Source organism: Pan paniscus, chromosome 1 (genome assembly GCF_029289425.2).
Source record: "Pan paniscus chromosome 1, NHGRI_mPanPan1-v2.0_pri, whole genome shotgun sequence".
Taxonomy (NCBI): domain Eukaryota; kingdom Metazoa; phylum Chordata; class Mammalia; order Primates; family Hominidae; genus Pan; species Pan paniscus.
The window spans coordinates 94,096,897-94,124,409 of record NC_073249.2 but is presented as its reverse complement, the minus strand read 5'-3'; the positions used below and the strand labels follow the sequence as shown (position 1 = coordinate 94,124,409).

The 27,513-nt window shown below is 46.3% G+C and overlaps 3 protein-coding genes and 1 long non-coding RNA gene across 22 annotated transcripts in view; 2 read left to right on the top strand and 2 right to left on the bottom strand.

Annotated features, from left to right (window-relative positions):
- The window catches only part of DAP3 (death associated protein 3), a 47,890-nt gene extending 39,466 nt beyond the window's left edge, over nucleotides 1–8,424 (top strand). For all 11 annotated transcript variants that reach the window (XM_063604967.1, XM_063604960.1, XM_063604957.1 and 8 more), the window contains 4 exons: nucleotides 1,253–1,312; nucleotides 1,838–1,927; nucleotides 6,837–6,954; nucleotides 8,052–8,424. In XM_063604967.1, the coding sequence (XP_063461037.1) occupies nucleotides 1,253–1,312; nucleotides 1,838–1,927; nucleotides 6,837–6,954; nucleotides 8,052–8,137 (354 nt within the window). In that variant the 3' untranslated portion in view covers nucleotides 8,138–8,424. The remainder of the gene's footprint in view (nucleotides 1–1,252; nucleotides 1,313–1,837; nucleotides 1,928–6,836; nucleotides 6,955–8,051) is intronic.
- Nucleotides 8,425–14,979: 6,555 nt separating this feature from the next.
- On the bottom strand, nucleotides 14,980–18,369 carry LOC134730462 (uncharacterized). Its single transcript, XR_010112243.1, has 2 exons — nucleotides 17,966–18,369; nucleotides 14,980–15,343 (listed from the first exon to the last, which is right to left on the bottom strand). It is a non-coding gene; the product is annotated as an uncharacterized LOC134730462 (long non-coding RNA).
- Nucleotides 15,693–20,016, top strand: LOC100988711 (misato mitochondrial distribution and morphology regulator 1). The gene is given in 15 exon segments (XM_063604685.1): nucleotides 15,693–15,776; nucleotides 15,869–16,004; nucleotides 16,471–16,540; nucleotides 16,646–16,721; nucleotides 16,979–17,033; nucleotides 17,119–17,257; nucleotides 17,413–17,530; nucleotides 17,612–17,746; nucleotides 17,827–17,894; nucleotides 17,896–17,977; nucleotides 18,251–18,384; nucleotides 18,458–18,640; nucleotides 19,181–19,285; nucleotides 19,376–19,485; nucleotides 19,781–20,016. Coding segments are annotated over 15 exon segments (1,707 nt in total). The 3' UTR covers nucleotides 19,993–20,016.
- Nucleotides 19,573–27,513, bottom strand: part of GON4L (gon-4 like) — a 109,923-nt gene continuing 101,982 nt past the window's right edge. For 8 of the 9 annotated variants that reach the window (XM_034937113.3, XM_063604640.1, XM_034937112.3 and 5 more), the window contains 7 exons: nucleotides 27,019–27,162; nucleotides 26,797–26,916; nucleotides 24,229–24,342; nucleotides 23,054–23,264; nucleotides 21,810–22,437; nucleotides 21,617–21,719; nucleotides 19,573–20,589 (listed from right to left, as the gene is read on the bottom strand). In XM_034937113.3, coding sequence (XP_034793004.3) covers nucleotides 20,440–20,589; nucleotides 21,617–21,719; nucleotides 21,810–22,437; nucleotides 23,054–23,264; nucleotides 24,229–24,342; nucleotides 26,797–26,916; nucleotides 27,019–27,162 — 1,470 coding nt within the window. In that variant the 3' untranslated portion in view covers nucleotides 19,573–20,439. Of the gene's footprint in view, nucleotides 20,590–21,616; nucleotides 21,720–21,809; nucleotides 22,438–23,053; nucleotides 23,265–24,068; nucleotides 24,343–26,796; nucleotides 26,917–27,018; nucleotides 27,163–27,513 lie in introns of those variants that run through there. The other variant, XM_063604654.1, reaches the window with a different exon arrangement.

The following is a 27,513-nucleotide window of genomic DNA, read 5'->3' as shown; positions in this document are numbered from 1 at the left end:
ATATATGTATTCATAATATATGAATATACCTATATGTTCATATATGTATATATAATATTCATATATGTATATATGTATATATAATATTCATATATGTATATATGTATATATATGTATATATGCACACATACATATTCGTATATGTATATGCACACATACATATTCGTATATGTATATGCACACATACATATTCGTATATATATGTGAAGATAAACAGCAAGGCCTGGTGTGATGGCTGATAAATCCCAGCACTTTTAGGAGGCCAAGATAGGTGATTTGCTTGAGTCCAGGAGTTTGGAGTTTGAGGTCAGCCTGGGCAGCACAGTGAAACCCTGTCTCTACAAAAAATATAAAAAACTAGCTGGGCATGGTGGTTTGCACCTGTATGTAGCTCCAGCTACTTGGAAGGCTGAGATGGGAGGATGGCTTGAGCCCAAGAGGCAGAGCCCGCAATGAGTGGAGATCGTGCCACTGCATTCCAGGCTGGGCAACAGAATGAGACTCTGTCTCAAAAAAATAAAAAAAAAGAAAAGATAAACAGTAAAATGGAATCAGAGGAGGAGGTAATGCCAAGAGTTCCACTATTCATTGAAAACTAAGGGAGTATGTTGTGGAAAGAGAATGACAGCAGAAGCTATGTTTTCTTTCTTAATTTTTTTCTGTCTTTTGATTCTTTTTTCAAAATGAGTCTAGATGGTCTAAGCAGAGGAGATCAGAAGCATCAAAATGGGGCTGGTTTGGGGCGGTGGGTGTTTTTCTCAGTGACTGTTAATCTCCAGAAGCATGGCAGTTCTAGGGCCAGAGGCTATGTGGCTTATCCTAGAGGGAGTACCTTCAGGTATACAATTATGTCTTAGTTGAGGGTTTTAAAAAAATTGTTGTCGCCAGGCGCAGTGGCTCATGCTTGCAATCCCAGCACTTTGGTAGGCCGAGGTGGGCGGATCACAAGGTCAGGAGTTTGAGACCGTCCTGGCTAACACGGGGAAACCCTGTCTCTACTAAAAATACAAAAAATTAGGCTCTGGTGGCGCGTGCCTATAGTCCCAGCTATTCAGGAGGCTGAGGCAGGAGAATCGCTTGAACCCAGGAGGTGGAGGTTGCAGTGAGCCCAAATCGCGCCACTGCACTCCAGCCTGGGCGACAGAGCGAGACTCTGTCAAAAAAAAAACAAAAAAATTGTTGTCAATTGTTTCGGGAGAACATCTAGGAAAGGCACGTGATGATCTCTTCTCTCTTTCTGTCCAATATGCAGATTGCCCCAGAGGAATTAGCACTTGTTCACAACTTGAGGAAAATGATGAAAAATGATTGGGTAAGTGCATATGATACCTCACACATTTCAGAAAGAAATGTATTATCATTTTAAACATGTTCTACTCTTTCATTGCTAATACTTTACAGTCTCTAATTTTATGGACAGTAAGTTATGTCTTATTTAATTCCTGTATCTGTACCAAGTTAGAAATAAAGTCTGAATTAAAATCTATATATATGTGGTTTATAATCTTTCCAAAGTAAGTTTATTCAAAACCATTTTATTTAAATATTGGCCTAATTTTATTTTGCTTGCAGACATTTAAAGTGTTTTTGTATCTCCTTACCGTCTTTGGAAAAGAGTTTGAGACCCACAAATATGTCATGGTAGATTTAAAATCAGGTAGCAGTTTATTGTCAGAGCCAAATCTGGAATAACCAATTTAGTTGCCATTTAACTGTGCTAGACCACACTTTTGTAACACTGTATGCCCAAGAAAGAAAGAAAAAATCTACAGATGATTAATGCAGTTTTCCATCCTTTTTAACTTTTTCCAGTTCAGCCTTTTCTCTTTTCTTTCAGCATGGAGGCGCCATTGTGTCGGCTTTGAGCCAGACTGGGTCTCTCTTTAAGCCCCGGAAAGCCTATCTGCCCCAGGAGTTGCTGGGAAAGGTCAAGTCAAAGGAAAATTTGTTTCTACTTAGATTGTTATCCTGTTTAAAGAAAAATATTTTTATTAATCTATGTATTTTGACATAATTTCAGACTTAGAGAAAAATCATATTCCTGTATGCCCTTCCCCTGGATTCCTAAAATATTAACTTGATCATCATTGCTTTATCCGTCTCCGTCTTTCTCCAGAGTTTCTTTTCTTTTTTTTTTTTTTGAGACGGAGTCTTGCTCTGTCACCCAGGCTTGAGTGCAATGGCGCGATTTCGGCTCACTGCAACCTCCGCCTCCCGGGTTCAAGTGATTCTCCTGTCTCGGCCTCCTAAGTAGCTGGGATTACAGGTGTCCACTACCACGCCCAGCTAATTTTTTGTATTTTTAGTAGAGACGAGGTTTCACCATGTTGGCCAGGCTGGTTTCAAGCTCCTGACCTCAAGTGATCCGCCTACCTCAGCCTCCCAAAGTGCTAGGATTATAGGCGTGAGCCACGGCGCCTGGCCTTGATGCTTCTTTGTCTCCAAATAATGTCTCATTCCTAAAAACAAAGATACTCTAATATACCCTGAGCATAATTATCAAAGTCAGAAAATTGACATTGATATCATACTTTTACCTAATTGGTGGAATTTATTCTGATGTAGCCAGTTATCCCAGTATCTTTTATAAAAAAATAAATCCCAGATAATGTGTTACATTAAGTTGTCATGTCTCTGGCCGGGTGCAGTGGCTCATGCCTGTAATCCCAGCACTTTGGGAGGCCGAGGCAGGCGGATCATGAGGTCAGGAGATCGACACCATCCTGGCTAACATGGTGAAACCCTGTCTCTACTAAAAGTACAAAAAATTAGCCCGGCGTCGTGGCGCGTGGCTGTAATCCCAGCTACTCAGGAGGCCGAGGTAGGAGAATCGCTTGAACCCGGGAGGTGGAGGTTGCAGTGAGTCGAGATTGCGCCACTGCACTACAGCGTGGGTGACAGAGCGAGACTCCGTCTCAAAAAAAAGAAAAAGTTGTCATGTCTCTTTGGTCTCCTTTAATCTGTGACAGTCTGTCAGTCTTTGTCATTTGAAATCTTTATGTTTTTGGCATGTGCATGCCAGCTATTTTGTAGGTCACTTTTTGGGGTTGTCTGAGGTTTCCTCCTGAATAGAAGTGATGTTAGAAGTGATGACATGTCTGAGTGAGTGCATCCTATCAGGAGGCACATTTCTCCCATTACTGGTAATGATTTTGGAACTGTTAGCTGAGGTGTTGTCCATCTGGTTTCTCTTCAGTAAAGTTATTATTTTGCTTTGGAATTAATATGTATGTTGTAGAGATATACTTTGAGACTAGGTAAAGATCCTGTTACTTCTCAAACTTCCACCTACTGGTTTTAGTATCCATTACTTTAGTTATACCTGGCATGGAGCCTCCGCAGCTGGTATGGTCTTGTGGATTTTTATTTAATAGAATCTGAATCATTACTGTCACTTTTTATTTTGGTGCTCAAATCATCTTAGATTTGGCCATTAAAAATTCCTTCATTGGCCGGGTGTGATGGCTCACGTCTGTAATCCCAGCACTTTGGGAGGCCGAGGCGGGCGGATCACGAGGTCAGGAGTTCAAGACCAGCCTGGCCAATATGGTGAAATCCTGTCTCTACTAAAAATGTAAAAATTAGCCAGGTGTGGTGGTGCGCGCCTATAGTCCCAGTTACTCTGGAGGCTGAGGCAGAAGAATCGGTTGAACCCAGGAGGCGGAGGTTGCAGTGAACCAAGATTGTGCCATTACACTCCAGCCTGAGCCACAAAGCAAGACTCCGTCTCAAGAAAAACAAAAGACAAAAAAACAATTCCTTCATGGCCAGGCTTGGTAGCTCACAGCTGTAATCACAGCACTTTGGGAGGCCAAGGCAGAAGGATCCCTTGAGCTCAGGAGTTTGAGACCAGCCTGGGCAACAAAGTGAGACCCCATCTCTACAAAAAAAAATTTTTAAACTAGCTGGGCATGGTGGCATTCACCTGTAGTCACAGCTACTCTGGAGACTGAGGTGGGAGGATCGCTTGAGCCCGGGAGGTCAAGGCTGTAGTGGGCCCTGATTTTGCCAGTGTACTCCAGCCTGGGCAATAGAGTGCGGCCCTATCTCAACAGGAAAAAAAAGCTCCTTCAAGCTAACTTCTATATCCTTTTAAAATGTCCCCATCATTATTTTTTTGGAGATAGGGTCTCACTCTGTCACCCAGGTTGTAGTGCAGTAGCACCATCATAGCTCACTGTAGCCTTGAGCACATGCCACCACACCCAGCACTGAATGTTGTCTTTTTCTTTTCTTTCCTTTTTTTTTTTTTAGAGGCATGGTCTTAACTATGTTGTTGCCTAGGGTGGTCTTGAACTGCTAGCCTCAGGCAATCCTCCCACCTCGGCCTCCTAAAGTGCTGGGATTACTGGCGTGAGCCACCATATCCAGCTCCTATCATTCTTTGACCACTTCTTTATTTTCTGTCATGAGAATATGTTCCAGACCCCTCTTATACTTCCCATGCCCAGCCCTGGAATCTCCATTTCTCCAAAGAGCATTGGCTTATTTTAGAGGAGACTGGTATTTAGCAACCAAGGCCTGAGTCCTAGGTATACTCACTGCTACTGAGGTGTCCTTTCTCCTAGGCCCTCACAGCAAAGTTCGTAAATAGATGTACATACATACATGTATGTATGTATATGTGTGAACCATATGCATATACATGTTTATACACATCCACACACATCTGCGTTTGTTTCTCTAATCATATTAAAAAACTATGAGTTCCTACTAGTAGCCAATTCCATGCTACCATCACAGCAGTCATTATACCCTTTCCATATCTGTAACTCTAATCTAAAATAATGAGAAATCTGCTGCCAGTAGCCATAGTATATTTACTTATTAGCTCAATACTAGAATATATGAAAAGTAGTTTCAGATTTGATAGCTCTCAGGCTGGGCGCGGTGGCTCATGCCTATAATCCCAGCACTTTGGGAGGCCGAGGCGGGCAGATCACGAGGTCAGGAGATCTAGACCGGCCTGGCCAACATGGTGAAACCCCGTCTCTACCAAAAAATGGAAAAAAAAAAAAAAAAATTAGCCGGGCGTGGTGGGGCGCCTATAGTCCCAGATACTCCGAAGGCTGAGGTGGGAGAATCGCTGGACCCTGGGAGGCAGAGGTTGCAGTGAGCTAAGATGTGCCAATGCACTCCAGCCTGGGAGACAGTGAAAAAGAAAGAAAAAAATAAGTTCCTTGGGCCGGGCGCAGTGGCTCACGCCTATAATCCCTGCACTTTGGGAGGCCAGGGCGGGCGGATCACCTGAGGTCAGGAGTTCAAGACCAGCCTGGCCAACATGATGAAATCCTGTCTCTACTAAAAATACAAAAAATTAGCTGGGCATGGTGGTGCAGGCATGTAATGCCAGCTACTCGTGAGGCTGAGACAGGAGAATCGCTTGAACCCAGGAGGCAGAGGTTGCAGTGAGCCAAGATCGTGCCATTGCACTCTAGCCTGGGCAACAGGAGCAAAACTCAGTCTCAAGAAAATGAAAAAAAAAAGAAATACAGTTTGATTGCTTCATTTGTTTCCATTTGTTTTCCATCTAGCGTATTTTTTCCCATTATTTTTATTTTTTATATTATTTTATTTGAGATGAAGTCTTGCTCTGTCACCCACGCTGGAGTGCAGTGGTGCAATCTCAGCTCACTGCAACCTCCACCTCCCAGGTTCAAGTGATTCTCCTGCCTCAGCCTCCCAAGTAGCTGGGATTACAGGCACGCATCACCACGCCTGGCTAATTTTTTTTTTTTTTTTTTTTTTTTTGAGATGGAGTCTTGCTCTGTCACCAGGCTGGAGTGCAGTGGCTTAATCTCGGCTCACTGCAACATCCACCTCCCGAGTTTAAGCAATTCTTCTGCCTCAGTCTCCCAAGTAGCTGGGACGACAGGTGCATGCCACCACGCCCAGCTAATTTTTGTAATTTAGTAGAGATGGGGTTTCACCATATTGGCCAGGCAGGTCTTGAACTCCTGACCTTGTGATCTGCCCGCCTCAGCCTCCCAAAGTGCTGGGATTACAGGCATGAGCCACCGTGCCCGGCTAATTTTTGTATTTTTAGTAGAGACAGTAATTTTGTATTTTTAGTATTTTCACCATGTTGGCCAGGCTGGTCTCGAACTCCTGACCTCAGGCGATCTGCCCTCCTTGGCCACCCAAAGTGCTGGGATTACCAGCATGAGCCACCATATTCCTTTGAAAATATGAAACATTAACTTTGTTTCAAAAGCCAAAACTGTCCAAAATACATACACACAATATGTGTGTGTGCGCGTGTATGTGTGTGTATTCACACAAGTAGCATCTGCCTCCTCAAGCATTGCCTTTTTTTGTGTGTGTGCAGACATGGTCTTACTCTGTCACCCATACTGTGACAGTATGTGTAGTGGAGCAATCGCAGCTCACTGCAATCTCAACCTCCTGGTCTCAAGCAATCCTCAGCCTCCCGAGTACCTGGGGCTAGAGGCACGCAGCACCACTCCTGGCTAATTTTTGTATTTTCTGTCGAGACAGGGTTTTACCACATGGCCCAGGCTCGTCTGGAACTCCTGGGCTCAAGCAATATGCCCATCTCAGCCTCCCAAGGTGCTGGGATTACAGGTGTGAGTCACTGTGCCCAGCCACCTCTTTTTAATATATAGTATTCGTGGCCATGTAGAGCAAGAGTAGCCAGCCACCATATGTGGAGTCCATATGTGGAGTCCTGTATCAGGCAATGTTGCCAGAGAATGAGAAGTAGAGTTACATAGAAGAAAAACAAAGACCTTACCTTCAAAGTGCTTAAGTAGAGTCTGTCTGTCTGGTGCTTTGTCCCTTAACTAACATGTTTCCTGATCCTTTTTCTTCCCCAGGAAGGATTTGATGCCCTGGATCCCTTTATTCCCATCCTGGTTTCCAACTATAACCCAAAGGAATTTGAAAGTTGTATTCAGTATTATTTGGAAAACAATTGGCTTCAACATGAGAAAGGTCCATCATTTAGTTTTTTCCTATCAGGGCTTTGTGATCACAGTAGAATCCCACTCAGTCAGAGCCTTGATCTCTTCTTCCCTTAACAACAGCCTCTAATTTGTACTTCATCCTTTATCTTGACTTCTTTCTGGCTGATAAATGGTACAGAAAAGCGGGTGGGAGGCAGTTAAGGTTTAATTTACAAAAGAGATTTTATCCCTAAATTTTCCATGATAAAGAAGGGAACAAAGGCAACTCCATCCACTGGGCAGAATTTCCAGGTAATTGGGTTCCTGCCACATTCTCCTTATTGAATTTATTTATTCAATAGACTTCACTGGAGAGACTCATGCTGGGACACCCACAGAAAAATTCATACTGTGCAAGGGCTACTCCAGCACCTAAGTAAATCTTTGCCACACCTGTCCTAGTATATGTACAGAAATTAACTTTCAGCACTATATTTCATCTACTCTGACTGAAAGCATTCCAACTGTTCATTTATTTGCCCTTGACCTCACCTTTGAGTATGAGAGGGGATATAGAAGAAAAGCTAAGGCTGCTCTATCACTAGATAATAGAGTTAATAGTAATCAGAGGCCTGGTGCAGTGACTCACACCTGTAATCTGCACTTTGGGAGGGCAAGGTGGGAAGACCACTTGATGTCGGGAGTTTGAGACCAGGCTAGGCAATATAGTGAGACCCCATCTCTATCGAAAAAAGCAAAAAAAAAAAAAAAAAATACTATTTAGAATAGCTTATTAAAGGAGTACAGTGAAGAGTGTAAGACTAACTGTAGCATGTTAAGTTGGGATGCACAATAGACAGATTTCTAAGAGTTGGGAGATGTCACAAAATCCTGAAGTCCAGAAGACACTCTTGGAGTGGAGGGAGAGCTCCATGCTGGGTTGGAGGAGTAGACACAGAAAAGGAAGTAATGCATACAAAAGAAGAGTAGCTTGTTGGGGTGAGGGTCTAGAAGTAAGATCTCTTGGGAGATGATAATTACCTCAGAACGTAATTTGGATATGGTAGCCTCTGACTACACGATATTCTGGGGAACACAGTGCAGCAGGAGGAAACTGCCACTTACCTGTGTTTGTCTCCATTTTAGCTCCTACAGAAGAAGGGAAAAAAGAGCTGCTGTTCCTAAGTAACGCGAACCCCTCGCTGCTGGAGCGGCACTGTGCCTACCTCTAAGCCAAGATCACAGCATGTGAGGAAGACAGTGGACATCTGCTTTATGCTGGACCCAGTAAGATGAGGAAGTCGGGCAGTACACAGGAAGAGGAGCCAGGCCCTTGTACCTATGGGATTGGACAGGACTGCAGTTGGCTCTGGACCTGCATTAAAATGGGTTTCACTGTGAATGCGTGACAATAAGATATTCCCTTGTTCCTAAAACTTTATATCAGATTATTGGATGTGGTTTTTCACATTTAAGATAATTATGGCTCTTTTCCTAAAAAATAAAATATCTTTCTAAAGTGTTGTGTTAGATTAATAATATGGAAGGAGTCTTTAGATTGGCCAAATTGCATTTCTCTGATATTCCTCTTGTTGCAGGTCAGAAGAGATCAATTCTACAGAAATTTCCAGTGGTTCTGTTGAGGCTTTATGGAATTCAGCATGTCAAAATTCACAGCTGGCTGGGCACAGTGGCTCATGCCTGTAATCCCAGCACTTTGGAAGCCCAAGGCGGGCAGGGAAGACTGCTTGAGTTCAGGAGTTTGCAACCAGCCTGGGCAACATGGTGAAAACCTGTCTCTACTAAAAATACAAAAATTAGCCGGGCACGGTGGCATGCGCCTGTAATCCAAGCTACTTGGGAGGCAGATGTTGCAGTGAGCCGAAATTGCACCACTGCACTCCAGCCTGGGCAACAGAGCAAGACTCCGTCTCAAAATAAATAAATAAATAAATAAATAAATAAATGTATACTGTACTGTTTTACATGACCGACTTCAGCATCTAAGGATGTTGCTACCTGGGGGAAGTGGGATCCTGGAACGAATCCCACATAGGTATGAGGAATAACAATAATGGAAAATCAGGTATCTTCCCTTTCTCCCAGTGCTTTTCTAAAAGGAATTTCTGTTACCAAATCCTAGAGATGATACAATTCTACACAAATATATATATGGCCGGGCGTGGTGGCTCATGCATGTAATCCCAGCACTTTGAGAGGCCGAGGCGGGCAGATCACTTGAGGTCAGGAGTTTAAGACCAGCCTGGCCAACATGGTGAAACCCCGTCTCTACTAAAAATACAAAAAGTAGCCGGGGGGTGGTGGCACATGCCTCTAATCCCATCTACTCGGGAGGGTGAGGCAGGAGAATTGCTTGAACCCAGGAGGTAGAGGTTGCAGTGAGCCGAGATCATGCCATTGCACTCCAGCCTGGGTGATTGATAGAGACTCTGTCTCAAAAAAAAATATATATATATATGTGTGTGTGTATATACATATATATATGTATATACACACACACGATATGCATATCATATGTATATATATTATGTCTGTTATATGTATATATATGTTATGTTTATATTAGTATTACTATTATGTTGTTAGATACATATTAAAAATATGTTTACTTTGATAGTAATATATAACTATCAAAGTAGTATACTAATAGGTTGTATATTATATATTGTATATGACAATATATAGTATATTACTCATAATATTGGGTCCTATATATTATGTATATGTATTATATATGTTATATATATTTGTATATATTTTATATATATGTTATATATATAATATATTTTTAATTTATATTTATATATTTTTAAGAGACAGTCTTGCCCTGTCTCCCAGGCTGGAGTGCAGTGGCATGATCACAGCTCACTGCAGCCCCAACTCCTGGGTTCAATCAGTCCTTTTGCCTGAGCCTCCCTAGTAACTTGGGACCACAGGTGTGTGCTACCACACCTGGCTAATTTTTTAGTGTTTGGTAGAGACAGAATGTAGCTTGGTTTCCCAGGCTAGGCAATATGGCAAAACCTCAGAGTGAGACCCAATCTCTAATAAATAACTTGAACAAAATAACTGCTAAATGTACACTAGAAACCATATTCCTTTTTCTTTTTTTTTTTGAGACGGAGTCTTGGTCTGTCACCCAGGCTGGAGTGCAGTGGTGCGATCTCAGCTCACTGCAAGCTCCGCCTCCTGGGTTCACACCATTCTCCTGCCGCAGCCTCCCGAGTAGTTGGGACTACAGGCACCCGCCACCATGCCCGGCTAATTTTTTGAAATTTTAGTAGAGACAGGGTTTCACCGTGTTAGCCAGGATGGTCTCGATCTCCTGACCTTGTGATCCAGCCACCTCGGCCTCCCAAAGTGCTGGGATTACAGGTGTGAGCCACCACGCCCAGCCTAGAAACCATATTCCTGATGATAATTTAAAAGATCTTACTAAATGGAAAGATTCTCCATGTTCATTGATTGGAGTACTCAGTAATAAGATGGCAGTTATTCCCATATTGACCTATAGATTCAATGCAATCATTATCAAAATTTCAGAAGGTTTTTTGCAAAACTGGAAAACTGACCAAGCACGGTGGTCCATGCCTGTAATCTCAGCGCGCTGGGAGGCCGAGGTGGGCAGATCACTTGAGCCTAGGAGTTTGAGACCAGCCTGGGCAACATGGAGAAGCCTAGGCTCTACAACAAATAAAAAAATTAGCCAGGTATGGTGGCATGCGCCTGTAGTTCCAGCTACTTGGGAGGCTGAGGCAGGAGGATCACTTGAACCCCAGAGGTTGAGGTTTCAGTGAGCCGTGATCATGCCACTGCTCATCCTCAGCTGCAGAGTAAGACCCTGTCTCAAAAAACAAAAAGGAAATAAAAAAGGGAAACTAACCTAAAGTTTATGTTTTTATTAATATTATTTTGAGACAGGGTCTCACTCTCTGTTACCCAGGCTGGAGTGTAAGGCCACACTACAGCCTCGACCTTCTGGACTCAATCCTCCTACCTCAGCTCCACGAGTGGTTAGGACTACAGGCACACACCACCACACGTGGCTAATTTTGATTTTTTTTTTTTTATAAAGATGGGATCTCACTATATTGCCCAGGCTGGTCTCAAGCTTCTGGACTCAAGTGATCCACCTGTCTCAGCCTCCCAAATTGCTGGGCGTATAGGCTTGAATGACTTTGGCCAGGCTATAACCCCATCGTCTGTTTCTGGGAAGACCTAATGCACCCAAACGCAATGCTACCCTTCAAGAGACAAATCTAAAATTGCAAGTAAAAATTCAAAAGAGGGCCGGGTGTGGTGGTGCACGCCTATAATCCCAGCACTTTGGGAGGCCGAGGCGGGTGGATCACCTGAGGTCAGGAGTTTGAGACCAGCCTGAGTAATACAGTGAAACCCCGTCTCTACTAAATACAAAAACATCAACCGGGCATAGTGGCGGGCACCTGTAATCCCAGCTACTTGGGAGGCTGAGGCAGGAGAATTGCTTGAACCTGGGAGGCGGAGGCTGCAGTGAGCCAAGATCGCGCCACTGCAGTCCAGCCCGGTGACAGTGTGAGACTCTGTCTCAAAAAAAAAAAAGTAAGGATATAAAAGATTGAGTAGCATGATTAACACTTGTCCTAATGGAAGTATTTTTAAAAATTGAATCCCCAAACAACTTTTTTTTGGTAGAAGCTCTTTTACATTCACATAATATACTTTATTTTTAATAGCCTAACTACAGTTATCCTTTTCTTTAACCCAGGAAGGCAGAGAGAAAAGAGAGCAAATTAAGTTGCCTAAAGCTGAACTTGGACATCACCAAACTTCTAGAAAGGCAGATTATGAAATAATGCTTTAATAAACATATTATTAATTTAATAAGCATCTGTTGTTCTAAAAAGTAGAAAATACATCAGGTCATTATTGTTGACCCTTAAACAGTAACGTTTTTGGACTGCATGGGTCCACTTATTCACATATATATATATTTTAAAGGGTCTTGCTCTGTTGCCCAGGCAGGAGTACAGTGGCATGATCTCGGCTCACTGTAACCTCTGCAACCTTGGTTCAAGCTATCCTCCTGACTCAGCCTCCCTAGTAGCTGGGCTTACAGGTGCACACCACCACGCCCGGCTAAGTTTTGTATTTATAGCAGAGACGGGGTGTCACCATACTGGCCAGGCTGTTCTCAAACTCCTGACCTCAGGTGATCCGCTCACTTCGGCCTTCCAAAGTGCTGGGATTACAGGTGTGAGCCACCGAGCCCGGCCTCGCAGATCTTTTTCAATAGAAGTTATACGGAGTGGACCTGCCTTTCTGGCCTCACCTTCCCCCTATCAAATCCCAAAACTTCTGAATGTACTTTCTTTTGAAGCACATAAAGAACCTGTTCAAAATTGACTGACAATGGACCATAAACCAGCTCAATATATTTCAAAGAATTTAAATCATACAGCCGCGTACTCTGATTCTAATGCAATTTAAACTAGAAACCAGTAACAAAAAGAGAAGTAGAAACTCCTCACGTGTCTGGAAATTAAAACATACTTTTCTGATGTGCCCATTGGTCAGGAAAAAAGATCAGAATGGAAATGAGAAAGCAATTCAAATTAAATGATTGTGAAATTACTAAACACAAAACTTAAAAATTTTGTACGTTGAAAATACTGGCTGGCAGGGCATAGTGACTCAGGCCTGTAATTCCAGCACTTTGGGAGGCCGAGGCGGGAGGATTGCTTGAGCCCAGGACTTCAAGACCAGCCTGGGCACCATGGTGAAACCTCATCTCTACCAAAAATGCAAAAATTGACCAGGCGCAGTGGCTCACGTCTGTAATCTCAGCACTTTGGGAGGCCAAAGCGGGCAGATCACCTGAGGTCAGGAGTTCAAGACCAGCCTGACCAACATGGCAAACTCCTGTCTCTGCTAAAAAAATACAAAAATTAGTTGGGCGTGGTGGCAGGCGCCTGTAATCCCAGCTACTCGGGAGGCTGAGGCAGGGAAATTGCTTGAACCCAGGAGGCAGAGGTTACAGTGAGCTGAGATCACGCCACTGCACTCCAGCCTGGGTGACAGAATGAGACTCAGTCTCAAAAAAAAAAAAAAAAAAAACAAAATTAGCTGGATTCGTGATGGCGCATGCCTGTAGTCCCAGCTACTTGCGGGAGCTGAGGTGGGAGGATGGCTTGAGCCCAAGAGGTTGAAGTTGCAGTGAGCTGTTTGTACCACTGCACTCCAGCTTGAGTAACAAAGTGAGATCCTATCTCAAAAAAATATAAAAAATTAAATTAAAAATTAAATATTTTAAAATATTAAAATTGGCCAGGTGCGGTGGCTCACACCTGTAATCCCAGCACTTTGGGAGGCTGAGGCTGGCAGATCACGAGGTCAGGAATTTGAGACCAGCCTCGCCAACATAGTGAAACCCTTACTAAGAATACAAAAATTAGCCGGGTGTGGTGGCGCATACCTGTAATCCCAGCTACTCAGGAGTCTGAGGCAGGAGAATCGCTTGAACCCGGGAAGTGGAGGTTGCAGTGAGCTGAGATCGTGCCACTGCACTCCAGCCTGGGCGACAGGACGAGACTCCGGCTAATTTTTGTATTCTTAGTAGAGAGGGGGTTTTGTCATGTTGGCCAGGCTGGTCTCGAACTCCTGACCTCAGGTGATCCACCCGCGTCAGCCTCCCAAAGTGCTGGGATTACAGGCATGAGCTACTACGCCAAACCCAGATCCAATATTTTAAAAGGATAATCAACATAAATGAGTTTGGGATAATTTTAGGAATGCAAGATAGTATTACATGAAAATCAGATGTATTCATTAGTGCAACAAAGGAATGATAAAATAATGTAATTATCTTAGTGCGGAGAAAGCTGTAAAAAACATTCAAATCTATTCATGACCAAAATTCTTAGCAAAACAGGAATACAGAACTTCCTTAAGCTGTCAGAGTACCTACAGAAACTTTTCAGCCCACATCATACTTAGAAGTGAAATGGTAGCTGCGCACAGTGCCTCACACCTGTAATCCCAACACTTTCGGAGGCCGAGGTGGGCAGATCACTTGAGCTCAGGAGCTCAGGAGTTTGAGACCAGCCTGGGCAAGACGGTGAAACCCCATATGTACAAAAAATAAAAAAATTAGCCAGGTGGTGGTGGTCCATGCCTGTAATTGCAGCTATGCAGGAGGCTGAGGTGGGAGGATCGCTTCAGCCCAAGAGGTTGAGGCTGCGGTCAGCCGAGATTGCACCACTGCACACCAGCCTGGGCAAGAGAGTGAGACCCTGTCTCAAAATAAATAAATAAGACTAAATAAATATGGAATTACAAGGAGCTCAGAATAGACAAGAGAGGCTAAGATTTTATTTTTTATTTTCAGACGGAGTCTTGATCTGTCACCCAGTTTGGAGTGCAGTGGTGCTATCTCAGCTCACTGCAATCTCCACCTCCGGGGTTCAAGTGATTCTCCTACCTCAGCCTCCGGAGTAGCTGGGATTACAAGCGCCCAACACCATGCCCAGCTAATTTTTGTATTTTTAGTAGAGACGGGTTTCACTATGTTGGCCAAGTTGGTCTACAACTCTTGACCTCAGTGGTCCGCCGACCTCGGTCTCCCAGACTGCTGGGATTACAGGCTTGAGCCACCGTGCCTGGCCACATTTTTTTTAATTTTTTGTTTTATCTGTATTTTTTTGAGACAGGGTCTCGCTCTGTCGCCCAGACAGGAGTGCAGTGGTGCGATCACAGGTCACTGTAGCCTCGAATTCTTGGGCCCAAGCAATCCTCCCATCTCAGCCTCCAGTTGGGACTACAGATGTGAGTCGCCTGGCTAACTTTTTGAAATATTATTTTATAGGGAGTTGGGGGCTGGTGTCTCACTAGGTTGCCCAGTTTGGAATTTCTGGACTCAAGCGATCCTCCTGCCTCAGCCTCCCAAAACCTGGGAATGCAGGCATGAGGCTTAGCGCCCGGCCAATATTTGCTTTATCTTTCTAAATATACACAAGGATGTTAATCATAGCACCTAACAGGCCAAAATTGGAAACAATGGAAACAATCCCAAAAGCTATTATCAGCAGAATATATTCATTCTTTAGAATAGATCGGTGGTGGTGTATTCATACAATGGACTATTCCACAGAGATGAAAAATATATATGCAAAAACATAAATTGCATAAACCATATTGAGCAAAAGACAGACGCCAATACTCTATTTACATAAGGTGTTACATACACAGAGATAGATTAATACATGTAAATGATACAGATATGATAGCTAGGTCAGTCCACAGGGATCTGTGGACTTCTGAAGAGTCGTGATCCGTGTGACTTCTGAAGAGATGAGGGGGCATGGGAGCCTTTAGCGGAGCTTCCGCTATTCTGGCAAGGTTTCATTTTTGCCCGGGGAGCTATCAGCCAGCGGAGAGATCTGTAAGAAGAGATAAGACCTCAAGGGAAGTACGAGGCAGAGCCTTCCGCGGCCCGCGCCCTGGCGGACCCAAGTCAGCGGCGGAGACAGCGCCCACCCCGCTCCAGCGTGGAGCAGTAGCAACGGCGTGGCCCGTGGAGCCCCGCCTCTCGCAGGCAACCACAGAGAAGCCGGACTGGGCCACGTCTAGGAAGAGGTAGGAAAGGATCGGCGCATCATTTCTCCAACGGGAAAGGATGTGTTTGCGGACCAATAAGTCGCCGAGAATAACACCCGCCCACGCGCCTGCCTAGCCAATCGGCTAGGAGCAGCGAGGCTAGGGCGCTGCGGCCCCGTGGACCAGCGCAGTATGGCGGGCGGGGCCCAGGAGGTGCTCACACTGCAGTTGGGACGTTTTGCCGGTTTCGTGGGCGCGCACTGGTGGAACCAGCAGGTGAGGTCGGCGGGCAACTGCCCCCGAGGGGCCCTTCGGGATCTACACTCCCGACGATCAGCCGGCCTGCCTCGTCCTCTCTGCTTCCCCAGGATGCTGCGCTGGGCTGAGCGACCGATGCCAAGGAGCCCCCGGGAGAGCTGTGCCCCGACGTCCTGTATCGTACGGGCCGGACGCTGCACGGCCAGGAGACCTACACGCCGCGACTCATCCTCATGGATCTGAAGGGTGAGGTGGTGGCAGAGTCAGCCCGTTTCCCTTCCGCGTGCCTAGTCCTTGCGCTGCTATCTTCAAGACCCTCCCACCTTACCGAGCTCCAGGACCGGAGATGAGGAGCTGAGCACAACATGCCAACACTCGAGGGGCCCACGACAGTTGCTCAAGAGCCACTTCGGGAATAGGCTGCTAGGCCCTGGAGACAGTGAGGACTTGAACTGCAGCACTCCTGTCAGACCCCTGGATGTGGTTCCCCCCGCGTCCCACAGCTAATGACTAAGCTGGGAACCGAAAGATGGAATCTAGATTCTCCTAAGCCAAGGTTTTTCCCCCAACTAGTGTATATCCCAGAAAGCTTGGAAGAGCCAAGTGCTGGAGAGATGGTGACAGCAGGTTGTCAGGTGATCAGAGGAAGGTTAGCTGGAGGGGAAGGGTGCCCAGGCTTTGACCTAACATTGTCTCTGTTATTTCTGTACAGGTAGTTTGAGCTCCCTAAAAGAGGAAGGTGGACTCTACAGGGACAAACAGTTGGATGCTGCAATAGCATGGTGTGTAACTGATGTATGGATAAGGGTGGGGATCGTGTATGTACGCAGAACGCTGGATAACTGATCAGAGTGCAGTTTCTTTGATCAATCTCCAAACTCTTTCAGGCAGGGGAAGCTCACCACACACAAAGAGGAACTCTATCCCAAGAACCCTTATCTCCAAGACTTTCTGAGTGCAGAGGTGAGGGCCTCTGTCCTGAACTTTTTAACCCAGTGCTACAACCCAAGGGTCTCCATAGGGGCAGGTAAACGGGGATTTTAATCATTTTAAATGTCTTAGAATGGTATTTTTGGAAAAAGCACTCCTTTTCCTAAGGACTGCGACTCGGTGAACAGAAAGGAAGCTATGCGCTGTGGCCAGCCAACTCAAGGAGGATGAAGCAACCTTTGCCTCTAAACTGCCTGGAACTAAATGTCGATTTTTCTGACCCCTCCCAGGGAGTGCTGAGTAGTGATGGTGTTTGGAGGGTCAAATCCATTCCCAATGGCAAAGGTGAGACTTCTCCAGATACTGATGGATGGGGGTTTGGGTAGAGCAGAAACGTGGAGAAAGGTACATTTCCTCTGCTTGTCTTCAGGTTCCTCACCACTCACCACCGCTACAACTCCAAAACCACTTATCCCTACAGAGGCCAGCATCAGGGTCTGGTCAGACTTCCTCAGAGTCCATCTCCATCCCCGGAGCATCTGTATGATTCAGAAGTACAACCACGATGGGTATGGGGACCCCAGAGGCTTTGAGGCAAGAAACATGGGTCCCCACCAATGCAGGATGAGGCTCTTGAGGCCATCTTCCCTGCCCTTCCCCAGGACAAGAGGCTGAGGAGTTGAGGGAAGAGATGTAAGTCTTGGATCGTGTTTACTTGTGGCAGGGAAGCAGGTCGGCTGGAGGCTTTTGGCCAAGGGGAAAGTGTCCTAAAGGAATCCAAGTACCAGGAAGAGCTGGAGGACAGGCTGCACTTCTACGTGGAGGAATGTGACTACCTGCAGGTAGTGGCGTGGCAATGTGCACTCCAGGGTGGAAGCTCTTCTCATCCTGCTAATTATCTTTCGTCACTCACCCCCGCCCAGGGCTTCCAGATCCTGTGTGACCTGCACGATGGCTTCTCTGGGGTAGGCGCGAAGGCGGCAGAGCTGCTACAAGATGAATATTCGGGATGGGGAATAATAACTTGGGGCCTGCTACCTGGTCCCTACCATCGTGGAGTGAGTGGAACTTGGAGGAGTAAACATTCGAATCCCAGTGGGAGAGTTGCTTAATGCAAACTGCTCTTTTTCTTCACCAGGAGGCCCAGAGAAACATCTATCGTCTATTAAACACAGCTTTTGGTCTCGTGCACCTGACTGCTCACAGCTCTCGTCTGCCCCTTGTCCTTGGGTGGGAGCCTGGGCCTGCGACCTGAGCCACCTGTCAACTTCCCTTACCTGCATTATGATGTAAGTCTCGGTGCTCTTGTTCTGACTGCAGCAGGCTACAGGGCCTCCTCATGCTCCCAGTCAGCCGCTGTCTGTTACTGGCTCTGTTCCTGAGGCCCGAGCTTGAACTCAGCTGTGATGTGGCCTCTCAGATCACACTGTCCTATGCTTGTCCAGCCTGGGGTCAAACATACCCCTGATTCGTCCCCTGGGTCTCTCTGGTGTTAACATTCTGCCTCCACACATTCTTTTCCAGGCCCGAGGCCAAGTGCCCGTCTTGGTGTCTTCTTACAGGCCATTCTGCCCTTCCACTGCAGTGCCATCCTGGCTACAGCCCTGGACACAGTCACTGTTCCTTATCACCTGTGTTCCTCTCCAGTTTCCATGGTTCATCTGGCTGACATGCTGAGCTTCTGTGGGAAAAAGGTATGAAGCTTTGTGAGGGGTTGGGTCAGTGCTGAGAAAATGTCCTATAACGTGTTCTCTTCCTTCTCTTTAAGTGGTGACAGCAGGAGCAATCATCCCTTTCCCCTTGGCTCCAGGCCAGTCCCTTCCTGATTCCCTGATGCAGTTTGGAGGAGCCACGCCATGGACCCAACTGTCTGCATGTGGGGAGCCTTCTGGAACACGTTGCTTTGCCCAGTCAGTGGTGCTGAGGGGTATAGACAGAGCATGCCACACAAGGTGAGAGCTGTTGGTCCTTAGGAGTCCTTGTCAGATTTTTGTTTCATGTCCTTTTCCCCCTAATTTCTCGGGCATTCTAATGATGTTGTTCCCTCCCCACCCCTTAAAAAAGGATAAAAAAAAAGGGCTTTGAATATCTTGATCCAGCTGATGGCCTGATAACATAAAAATTCTTAAGTTTCTTGGGCTAGGCATGGTGGCTGACGCCTGTAATCCCAGCACTTTGGGAGGCTGAGGTGGGCAGATCACCTGAGGCCAGGAATTCGAGACCAGCCTGACCTACATGGTGAACCCCATCTCTACTAAAAACATAAAATTAGCCAGGCATGGTGGCACATGCCTGTAATCCCAGCTACTTGGGAGGATGAGGCAGAAGAATTGTTTGAACCTGGGAGGTGGAGGTTGCAGTGAGCCGAGATCACACCATTGCACTCCAGTCTGGGCAACAAGAGCAAAACTCTCTCTCAAAAAGAAAAAGAATTCTTAGTTTGTTATTCATGCTGCCACAGACTAATGGTGGTTTTGGCTTTGTTCTGGCAGCCAGCTCACCCCAGGGACACCTCCACCCTCTGCCCTTCATGCATGTACCACTGGGGAACAAATCTTGGCTCAGTATTTACAACAGCAGCAGCCTGGAGTCATGAGGTCAGTGTAACGGTTGCTCCTGCCCTTCTTGCCAACCGCAACCCTCCCTTGACTTCTTACGCACTTAATGGCTGTTCTCTGCCCCCACAGTTCTTCCCATCTGCTGCTGACTCCCTGCAGGGTGGCTCCTCCTTACCCCCACCTCTTCTCAAGCTGCAGTCCACCGGGTATGGTTCTGGATGGTTCCCCCAAGGGAGCAGGTATGTAGGAGGTGAAGAAAACTGAGATTTCAAGTATGGGAGAGTTTTTACTCTCTCCATTCCTGGATTAAAAGTGCTGAAAAAGTCCACAGTTAAACATTCCTTTATTCACCCTATGGCTCCCAAGAAAAGCATTCTTCCTCTGGAGTACTGGTGTACTAAGGGGACAATACACCAAATTTGTTGAGTTTACAATCAAGTCTACTAAGGTTGGACTTCCTTATCAGTTTGGCAGAGTCCCAGGGCAGAATAATCATCCATCTACAGGTCTCTGTTTCCTCTCCCTCCACAGCAGTGGAGAGCATCCCAGTGTTTGGGGCACTGTGTTCCTCTTCGTCCCTGCACCAGACCCTGGAAGCCTTGGCCAGAGACCTCACCAAACTCGACTTGCGGCGCTGGGCCAGCTTCATGGATGCTGGAGTGGAGCACGATGACGTAGCAGAGCTGCTGCAGGAGCTACAAAGCCTGGCCCAGTGCTACCAGGATGGTGACAGCCTCGTGGACTAAAGTTCCCAGTGTGGGAGAAAGGAGCTAGTTTGCAATAAAAACAGCTGGATGCAGGAGCCCAGTGTCTTCATGCAGAGGAGCTCAATGTCGCGGGACTAGCTACACCAACATATGCACTTTTTACATTTAGAAACACTGTGATTAGACCACAGAACAATAAATATGTGCCATCAGACCAAAAAAAAGTAGAGAAAGGAGCTGAACTCCACTCTCGATGCTATTTACAGAGGACATCTGTAAAGTCTTCATAAAAGACCTTGAATGATGCCTAGGATGGCAGAGCCCCTGGGTCCTACTCCATCCTCCAGCCTTTGTCCTTGTCCTGGCCTCCTGCTCTCCAGATCTGTAAACTGGGCTCAAGGACTGTACAAGCAGAGTACAACTACCCGCCTCCCCGGTGCCAGGGCGCCTGTTGGGTTTGGTCCTGTGTAGATGATTCCCAGAGTCTCATTCATCCAGCTCCTCTTCAGACAGAAGGTCCCCATGGTCAGACAGCTGGTCTGCATTGCTGGTACTGGTTGCATCATCCTCATCCTCAGAGCTGGCTTCACAGGCAGTGTGGAAGAGCTGCATGAGTTCTCGAAAACGGTGGGAAACCTAAGAAAGGAGGAGGGCTGTATTCACTGGTCTTTTTTTTTTGTTTTTGAGACGGAGTCTCTCTCTGTTGCTGAGACTGGAGTGCAGTGGCACTGTGTCGGCTTACTGCAACCTCCGTCTCCTGGGTTCAAGCAATTCTCCTGCCTTAGCCTTCAGAGTAGCTGGGATTACAGGCGCCCACCACCACGCCTGACTAGTTTTTATATTTTTAGTAGAGATGGGGTTTCACCATGTTGGCCAGGCTGGTCTCAAACTCCTGACCTCAGGTGATCCACCCACCTCGGCCTCCCAAAGTGTTGGGATTACAAGAATGAACCACTGCGCCCAGCCTCACTGATGCTTTGTAACAATGTTAACATTTATGAAGCACTATATACTGATTTGAAAAATCTCTTGTTTATTCCTCATAGCAAGGTTGGGAGAGCTATGTCATTATAGATAAGGAAACTCAAGAGGCTAAATGTTTTGCCCAAAGTCACACGCCTCCTAAAAACAAAACTAGAATGGAAACTGGGGCTTCCACTTTAAAATCCTGGCCGGGCGCAGTATCTCACCTATTTCCAGCACTTTGGGAGGCTGAGGCAGGTGGATAACCTGAGGTCAGGAGTTCAAGACTAGCCTTGCCAACATGGTGAAACCCCGTGTCTACTAAAAATAAATAAATTAGCCTGGCATGGTGGTGGGTGCCTGTAATCCCAGCTACTTTGGGAGAGGCTGAGGCAGGACAATCACTTGAACCTGGGAGGTGGAGGTTGTAGTGAGCTGAGATTGTGCCACTGCACTCCAGCCTAGGCGACGAGTGAAACTGCGTCTAAAATAAATAAATGAATAAAAATTTAAAAATCCTCAAAATCTAGTGTCCTTTCTCTTCTAGAACCACTACCACCCTGATGAGTCAAGCCTTTCCTTAGATCAAACCTTTACAAAAACCACTTATTATCTTGGATATGAAAACTCCTTCTTTGGCCTTTCTGTCTCTTAGTTGGCCACCTCTTTTTGCCAGGTCTTCACCCCAACCCGCACCTACCTCAGCAGGGGTCTTATTTCCCAGCTGCTGGGAGATGATGCTGAAGGTCTGTGGCTGTGCCCCTTGCTCCTGGCACATGGTGAGGATCACACGGTCAGCTTCCCTGTAACCCAGGTATCATGATTAACCCTAGGGAGCCACATGGATGTGGTCTATGCTCTTTTCCAAACACACGTCATCCACCCTTACCTACCTTGTCCACAGGACAACCTTTTCCCCAGTGGAGCTGACCTTGCTGTTGTTGGCACACACCGTAGCTTCTGTGGCCTTTGGCTGCTGTTCCCCCTCTGGACCCTTGGCCTGTGTTCCACTGTCTTTAGCCAAACCCCCTCTAGGGGCTTTGGGAGAAGTCTCTGAGGTGTCAATTCCTGATGGAGATTCATGGACAGGGCACGTCCTGTCTCTTGTCTTCACCCTAGCTCTGCTTGAGGGCAGCCATCTCTCTTGAGTGTCTGGTTTCCCGGATACATGTCTTCTCCCTGCATCTCTGGTCTTTGAGGAAACAGGACTCAGGAAGGAAGCAGGGGGTTCCACGGTACCAGGCAATTTCTCAGTTTCTGATGCATCCCAGACCAGCATCAAAGCCTCTGACTCACTCACTGCCTTTTGGCCCTCCCTCTCTTTCTGAAGTCTGGGGGATGCCTTGGGGCAGGAGCGAACCTCAGGCCCAACCTGGTTTCTCTTAACAGTGTACAGTACAGCTCCAGTTGTGGGGGGAAATTGAGGAGTCTCTGGTGAATGAGGTGGTGGGCCATCCAGGAGGAGCCGTTCTGTAAGAGTCACTTCTCGAGGGGATGGCAAAGTGCCCCCCACTGCCAATCCTGCTTAGGAGGGAAATAAGGATCTCAGGGTACTGTCAGGATCAAGATGCACCTAAGCACGAGAAATTACCTGTGGCCAGGTACTGTGCAAAAATTCTAATAAAAAAGAGGGCTGGGCATGGTGGCTCACACCTATAATGTCTGCACTTTGGGAAGCCAAAGTGGTGGGACTGCCAGGAGTTTGAGACTAGCCTGGGCAATATGGTGAGACCCCATCTCTACAAGAAAATATAAATAATAAAAGAGTTGGGTGGAGGTGGGGGGCATAATGTCACTTATGCAAAGATATAAAGTCCTACTGCCAAAGCTGAGAACGGCCCAGTCTTTAGGATGTAGATTACACTAGATTTGGAGATAGGGGGAAGGGTTTTTGGAATAAAACACAAGACAATGTTGAATTGCATGAAATTTGTGGCATTCTTAATTCTGCAAGAGGAGTGAGGCCATATGATAGAAAAAGCCTGAACAACAGAAGGGCTTCCTATGGGTCCATCAGTGAAAGAGGTGGTATATCCATCCCTGAAAAGGCTATTTATCCAGGCTCATGGAGGTTCCTGTCTGGAGTACAGGATAACGAGACTGAGGAACAGAAGGGCTGCGTTGGCAAATCACTCACCTGAAACAGGCATCTCTCCCTTTCTGGTGGTCCTGACAGTCCTGCTCTGGGTGGCCTCAGTGCTCTCCCGCTCCTCTGGGGCTTCCTCTTCCATCATATCCTTGCCCTGCCCAGCTTCCTTAGCACCAGGCATAGGACTAGCCTCTCGGTGGGGGCTGCTGCCCACCAACTCATGGGGCTCCTTGCTCTTGTAGGATTTGCTGTCACAGACCTGCAGGGATGGTCTTCCAGGTCAAAGGTGTTCTGACTGCCTATGTCTTTGGTTGGGGCCCACCAAAGGAAGAAGCCCTGCCTGATGCTCACCAAGTCAACCCACATGCATGTCTGCTCCAACAATTTTGTTGACAGAGTTTCAACTGGGTGCAGTGGTACATGCCTATAAACCTAGTTACTTGGGAGGCTAAGGTGTGAGGATCACTTGAGCCCAAGGGTTCAAGATCAGCCTGGGTAACATAGTAAGACTCTGTCTCTAATGACAAACAAAAAGAAAAGATAGACAGAGACAGGGTCTCAGATGACACAGATTATCTTGCCCAGGCTGGAGTGCAGTGGCTGTTTACACAGGCATGACCATGGTGGTACACTATAGCCTCAGACTCCTCGGCTCAAGTGATCCTCCCACCTGAGCCTCCTGAGTGCCCTGTTGCCCAGCTACTCCTCCAAGGATTTGATTTTTTTTTTTTTTTTTTAAACACGGTCTCACTCTGTCACCCAGGCTGGAGCTCAGTGGTATCATCATGGCTCACTGCAACCTCTGCCTCCCTGCTCCAAGGATTTTAAATGGCCCCGAATAGAGTATTGGATTCCACAACTCCTTCTCTCACCAAGAACTGTGTTTTTCCTGCCAACCAACTCCATTCTAGAGAACCAGGATTACCTGTAGAGACTATTTTCACGACAGAGGTTTATTTCATTTTCTAATATCTGAGGGAAATATTTTAACTGGTATTTTGTTTGTCCAATTCCAAAAGCTTTACTCACAGAATTCTCTTTAAAAAACAAAATCTATCACGTATTTCTAGCAGATTCCATTTATTTTGCATATGTACACATATGTGTATACTGAATGTTATTTATATATGTGCCTTTTTAGGAATTCAGTAAGGTACAATTCTTGGTAGCAAACAATCCCCCAGCAGCTCTGATACCCTCGGGACCCTTGATACTTTCCTCACCTTGCTGCTACAGTGGCTACAGCTCCGCCTTTTGCTCTTCTTCAGCTTGGAATCTGGACCTCCTTCATGGCAGGAGCAGGCACAGTCCTTGGCCCCATCTGGCCATTCAGTCTCCTAGGAGATACTTGGGCTTGATTAGCTGCCAAGTTGTTTTTTTTTTTTTTTTTTTTTTTGAGACAGAGTCTCGCTCTGTGGCCCAGGCTGGGTTGCAGTGGCACAATGTCAGCTCACCGCAACCTCTGCCTCCCAGGTTCAAGGGATTCTCCTGCCTCAGGCTCCTGAGTAACTGGGATTACAGGTATGCGCCACCACACCCAGCTAATTTTTGTATTTTTAGTAGAGACAGGGTTTCACCACGTTGGTCAGGCTGGTCTCGAACTCCTGACCTCTTGATCTGCCCTCCCTCAGCGTCCCAAAGTGCTAGGATTACAGGCATGAGCCACTGTGCCTGGCCGTATTTTTGGTACCAAGAGAGGAAGCTAAAGTTGTGAGCCATATGAACACAACACAGCCCACCCTCTCCCCATGCTTTTTTTTTTTTTTTTTGAGATAAGGTCTGGCTCTGTCACCCAGGCTGCAGTGCAGTGTCACATTCATGGCTCACTGCAACCTCTGCCTCCTGGGCTCAAGTGATTTTCCCACCTCAGCCTCCCAAGTAGCTGGGACTGCGCACCACCACGCCTAATTTTTTTTTTTTTTTTGAGATGGAGTCTCGCTCTCTCTCCCAGGCTGGAGTGCAGTGGCGTGATCTCAGCTTAGCGCAACTTCCACTCCCCGGGATCAAGCGATTCCCATGTCTCAGCCTCCCAAGTAGCTGGGATTACAGGCGCATGCCACTAAGCCTAATTTTTTTTGTATTTTCAGTGAGATGGGATTTCGCCATGTTGACCAGGCTGGTTTCGAACTCCTGACCTGAAGTAATCCGCCCACCTTGGCCTTGCAAAGTGCTGGCATTAGAGGTGTAAGCCACAGCACCTAGCCTATGGCTAATTTTTGTATTTTTAGTAGAGATAGGAATTCGCAATGTTACTCTGGCTGATCTTGAACTCCTGTCCTCAAGTGATCCACCCACGTCGACCTCCCAAAATGCTGGGATTACAGGCATGAGCCACCACGCCCGGACCCCTTCCTCTTTTATGTATCAACTCCTCACATCGCCTGGGGAAATCAATAGCCCAAACTAGATTAAGGCCTATTATGAATCCCTGAAACAATCCCTAAATGACCTAAAGACTGACATATCCCAATTGCCCCAGATGTTTCAAGAAATATTTAAGTCAGACATAATCTGAGGCAAAATCACTGGAGAGCTCCATCATGAGATATAATGTCTTTGTTTCTGTCTCTCTGTGCCTTCAGCTCTCCCATCTCTTCCAATCCCCTTCAGAGAGAACTTTGTACCCATGGAAAGCCTACTCAATGACACTGTTTAATAAACCCAAGACGTAAGTAAGTACCATTATCATCCCAATTTATGATGAAGAAACTGAAACAAAGAGAGGTTAAATACGTTTCCCAAGGTCATACAGCTACTAAGAAGCAGTTTCTCCCCAGAAAAGAGAAAAAACGCTTGGTCAGGAAACATGAATTTAAAAAAAAAAAAAAATACTGCTTGAAGAGCAGTGACAACCAGTAGACTCCACAGATGGCTTACCTGAGGAGTTCATATCCTAGCACCACCACTTACTAAATATGAGACCCTGACAACAGCCTCTCTGCACTTCAGTTATGTCTTCTGTAAAATGCAAACAAGAGGAATCTCTCCATAGGATTACTGTGAGAATTAAATGTGTCAATAATCCATTAAAATACTTCCCAGAATGCCTGACACTTTGTAATACAACTAAGTATTAGCTGCTATCATTATTATTAATATGGGGAATCTTGGTTCTACTTTCTTTTTTTAATAACAAGCTCATCCTCAATTGGCTCTATTTTCTCACATGAGCAAAAATGAAAAAAGTTGAATTAAGGGTAATAACTCTGAGCTAGACAGAAAAGGGGAAGAAACAAATCCTTCTAACTAGGGAATCCTGGGGCCCCTGCAACAACTGCAGTTTTCCCAAAGGCTCTGCATGTCTGTATCAGCCTGACCTTTGGTTTGTTCTCCGTGATCGTCTCAGATCCTAGAGCCTTTGAACTAGAAACCTTGGGCCATAGTAAGCCACAGAAATGTTTACTGAGAAAACGCAAGGCTTGATTCATGAAACACAGATAATTTTCAATAACTTGGCATACCTTATCATGATTTTAGGCCAGGCGTAGTGGCTCACACTTGTAATCCCAGCACTTTGGGAGGCCGAGGCAGGTGGATCACTTGAGGTAAGGAGTTCGAGACCAGCCTGGCCAACATAGTGAAAATCCATCTCTACTAAAAATACAAAAATTTGCTGGGCATGGTGGCTGGCGCCTGTCTGTAATTCCAGCTACTTGAGAGGCTGAGGTGGGAGAATCGCTTGAATCTGGGAGGTGGAGGTTGCAGTGAGCCAAGATTACGCCACTGCACTCTAGTTTGGGTGACAGAGCGAGATTCTGTCTCAAAAACAAACAAATAAACAAAGAAAATACCTTATCATGATTCTGGACCCCGATCTCTTTTTTCCTCTTGTTCTTTGAGGCTGTGGGTATCTTGGGAGGCTCCTCCTCTTCTTCCACATCAGGCAGGGCCACTTCTTCAAAGCCATCAAACTGAGAAGGAGTTGGTGCTGCTGAGCACAGACACCAGGCCAATATCCCTCCCACGTGTGGCCTTCCCCCTTCATAAGGCTACAGCAGCCTTAGGTCCTATACCTCATACTCCTTTTCCTCAGTCCAATTGATCTCTTCAAAGTCACCCATCCGGCTAGCTGCTGGGCGCAAGTGGTCGAAGAAGATAGAAAACTCATCCTGCAGGTGGTCGTGGCCCTTGAGGAGCTGCCACATCTGTGTCTTGAGCTGAGGAGAGTCACAGAGGGAAAAAGGAAGTCTCCAGAGCCTCTCTAGGCTGCCCTTCCCAATCAATCCCACATACTTCCATGTTCTGCTTTCCCAGTCAACTGGGAAACACACAGAGACTCTGCCTGGTAACAAAGAATACTAAAACCTTCTCTTCCTCCTTAGCTGCCTATAGGGGAAGGGTACTAATACTAGATTTGATTTCTAATGATTCCACTCTCCACTCCACCCTACTGATCTCCAGCTAGGGCACTATTCCAAGCAGAGCAAGGAGGTAGGGCCCCTCCCAGGTCCCAGAACCTCCTTCGCTGAACATCCCTTCCAGGACATCCATGGCATCCCTGAGCCTGT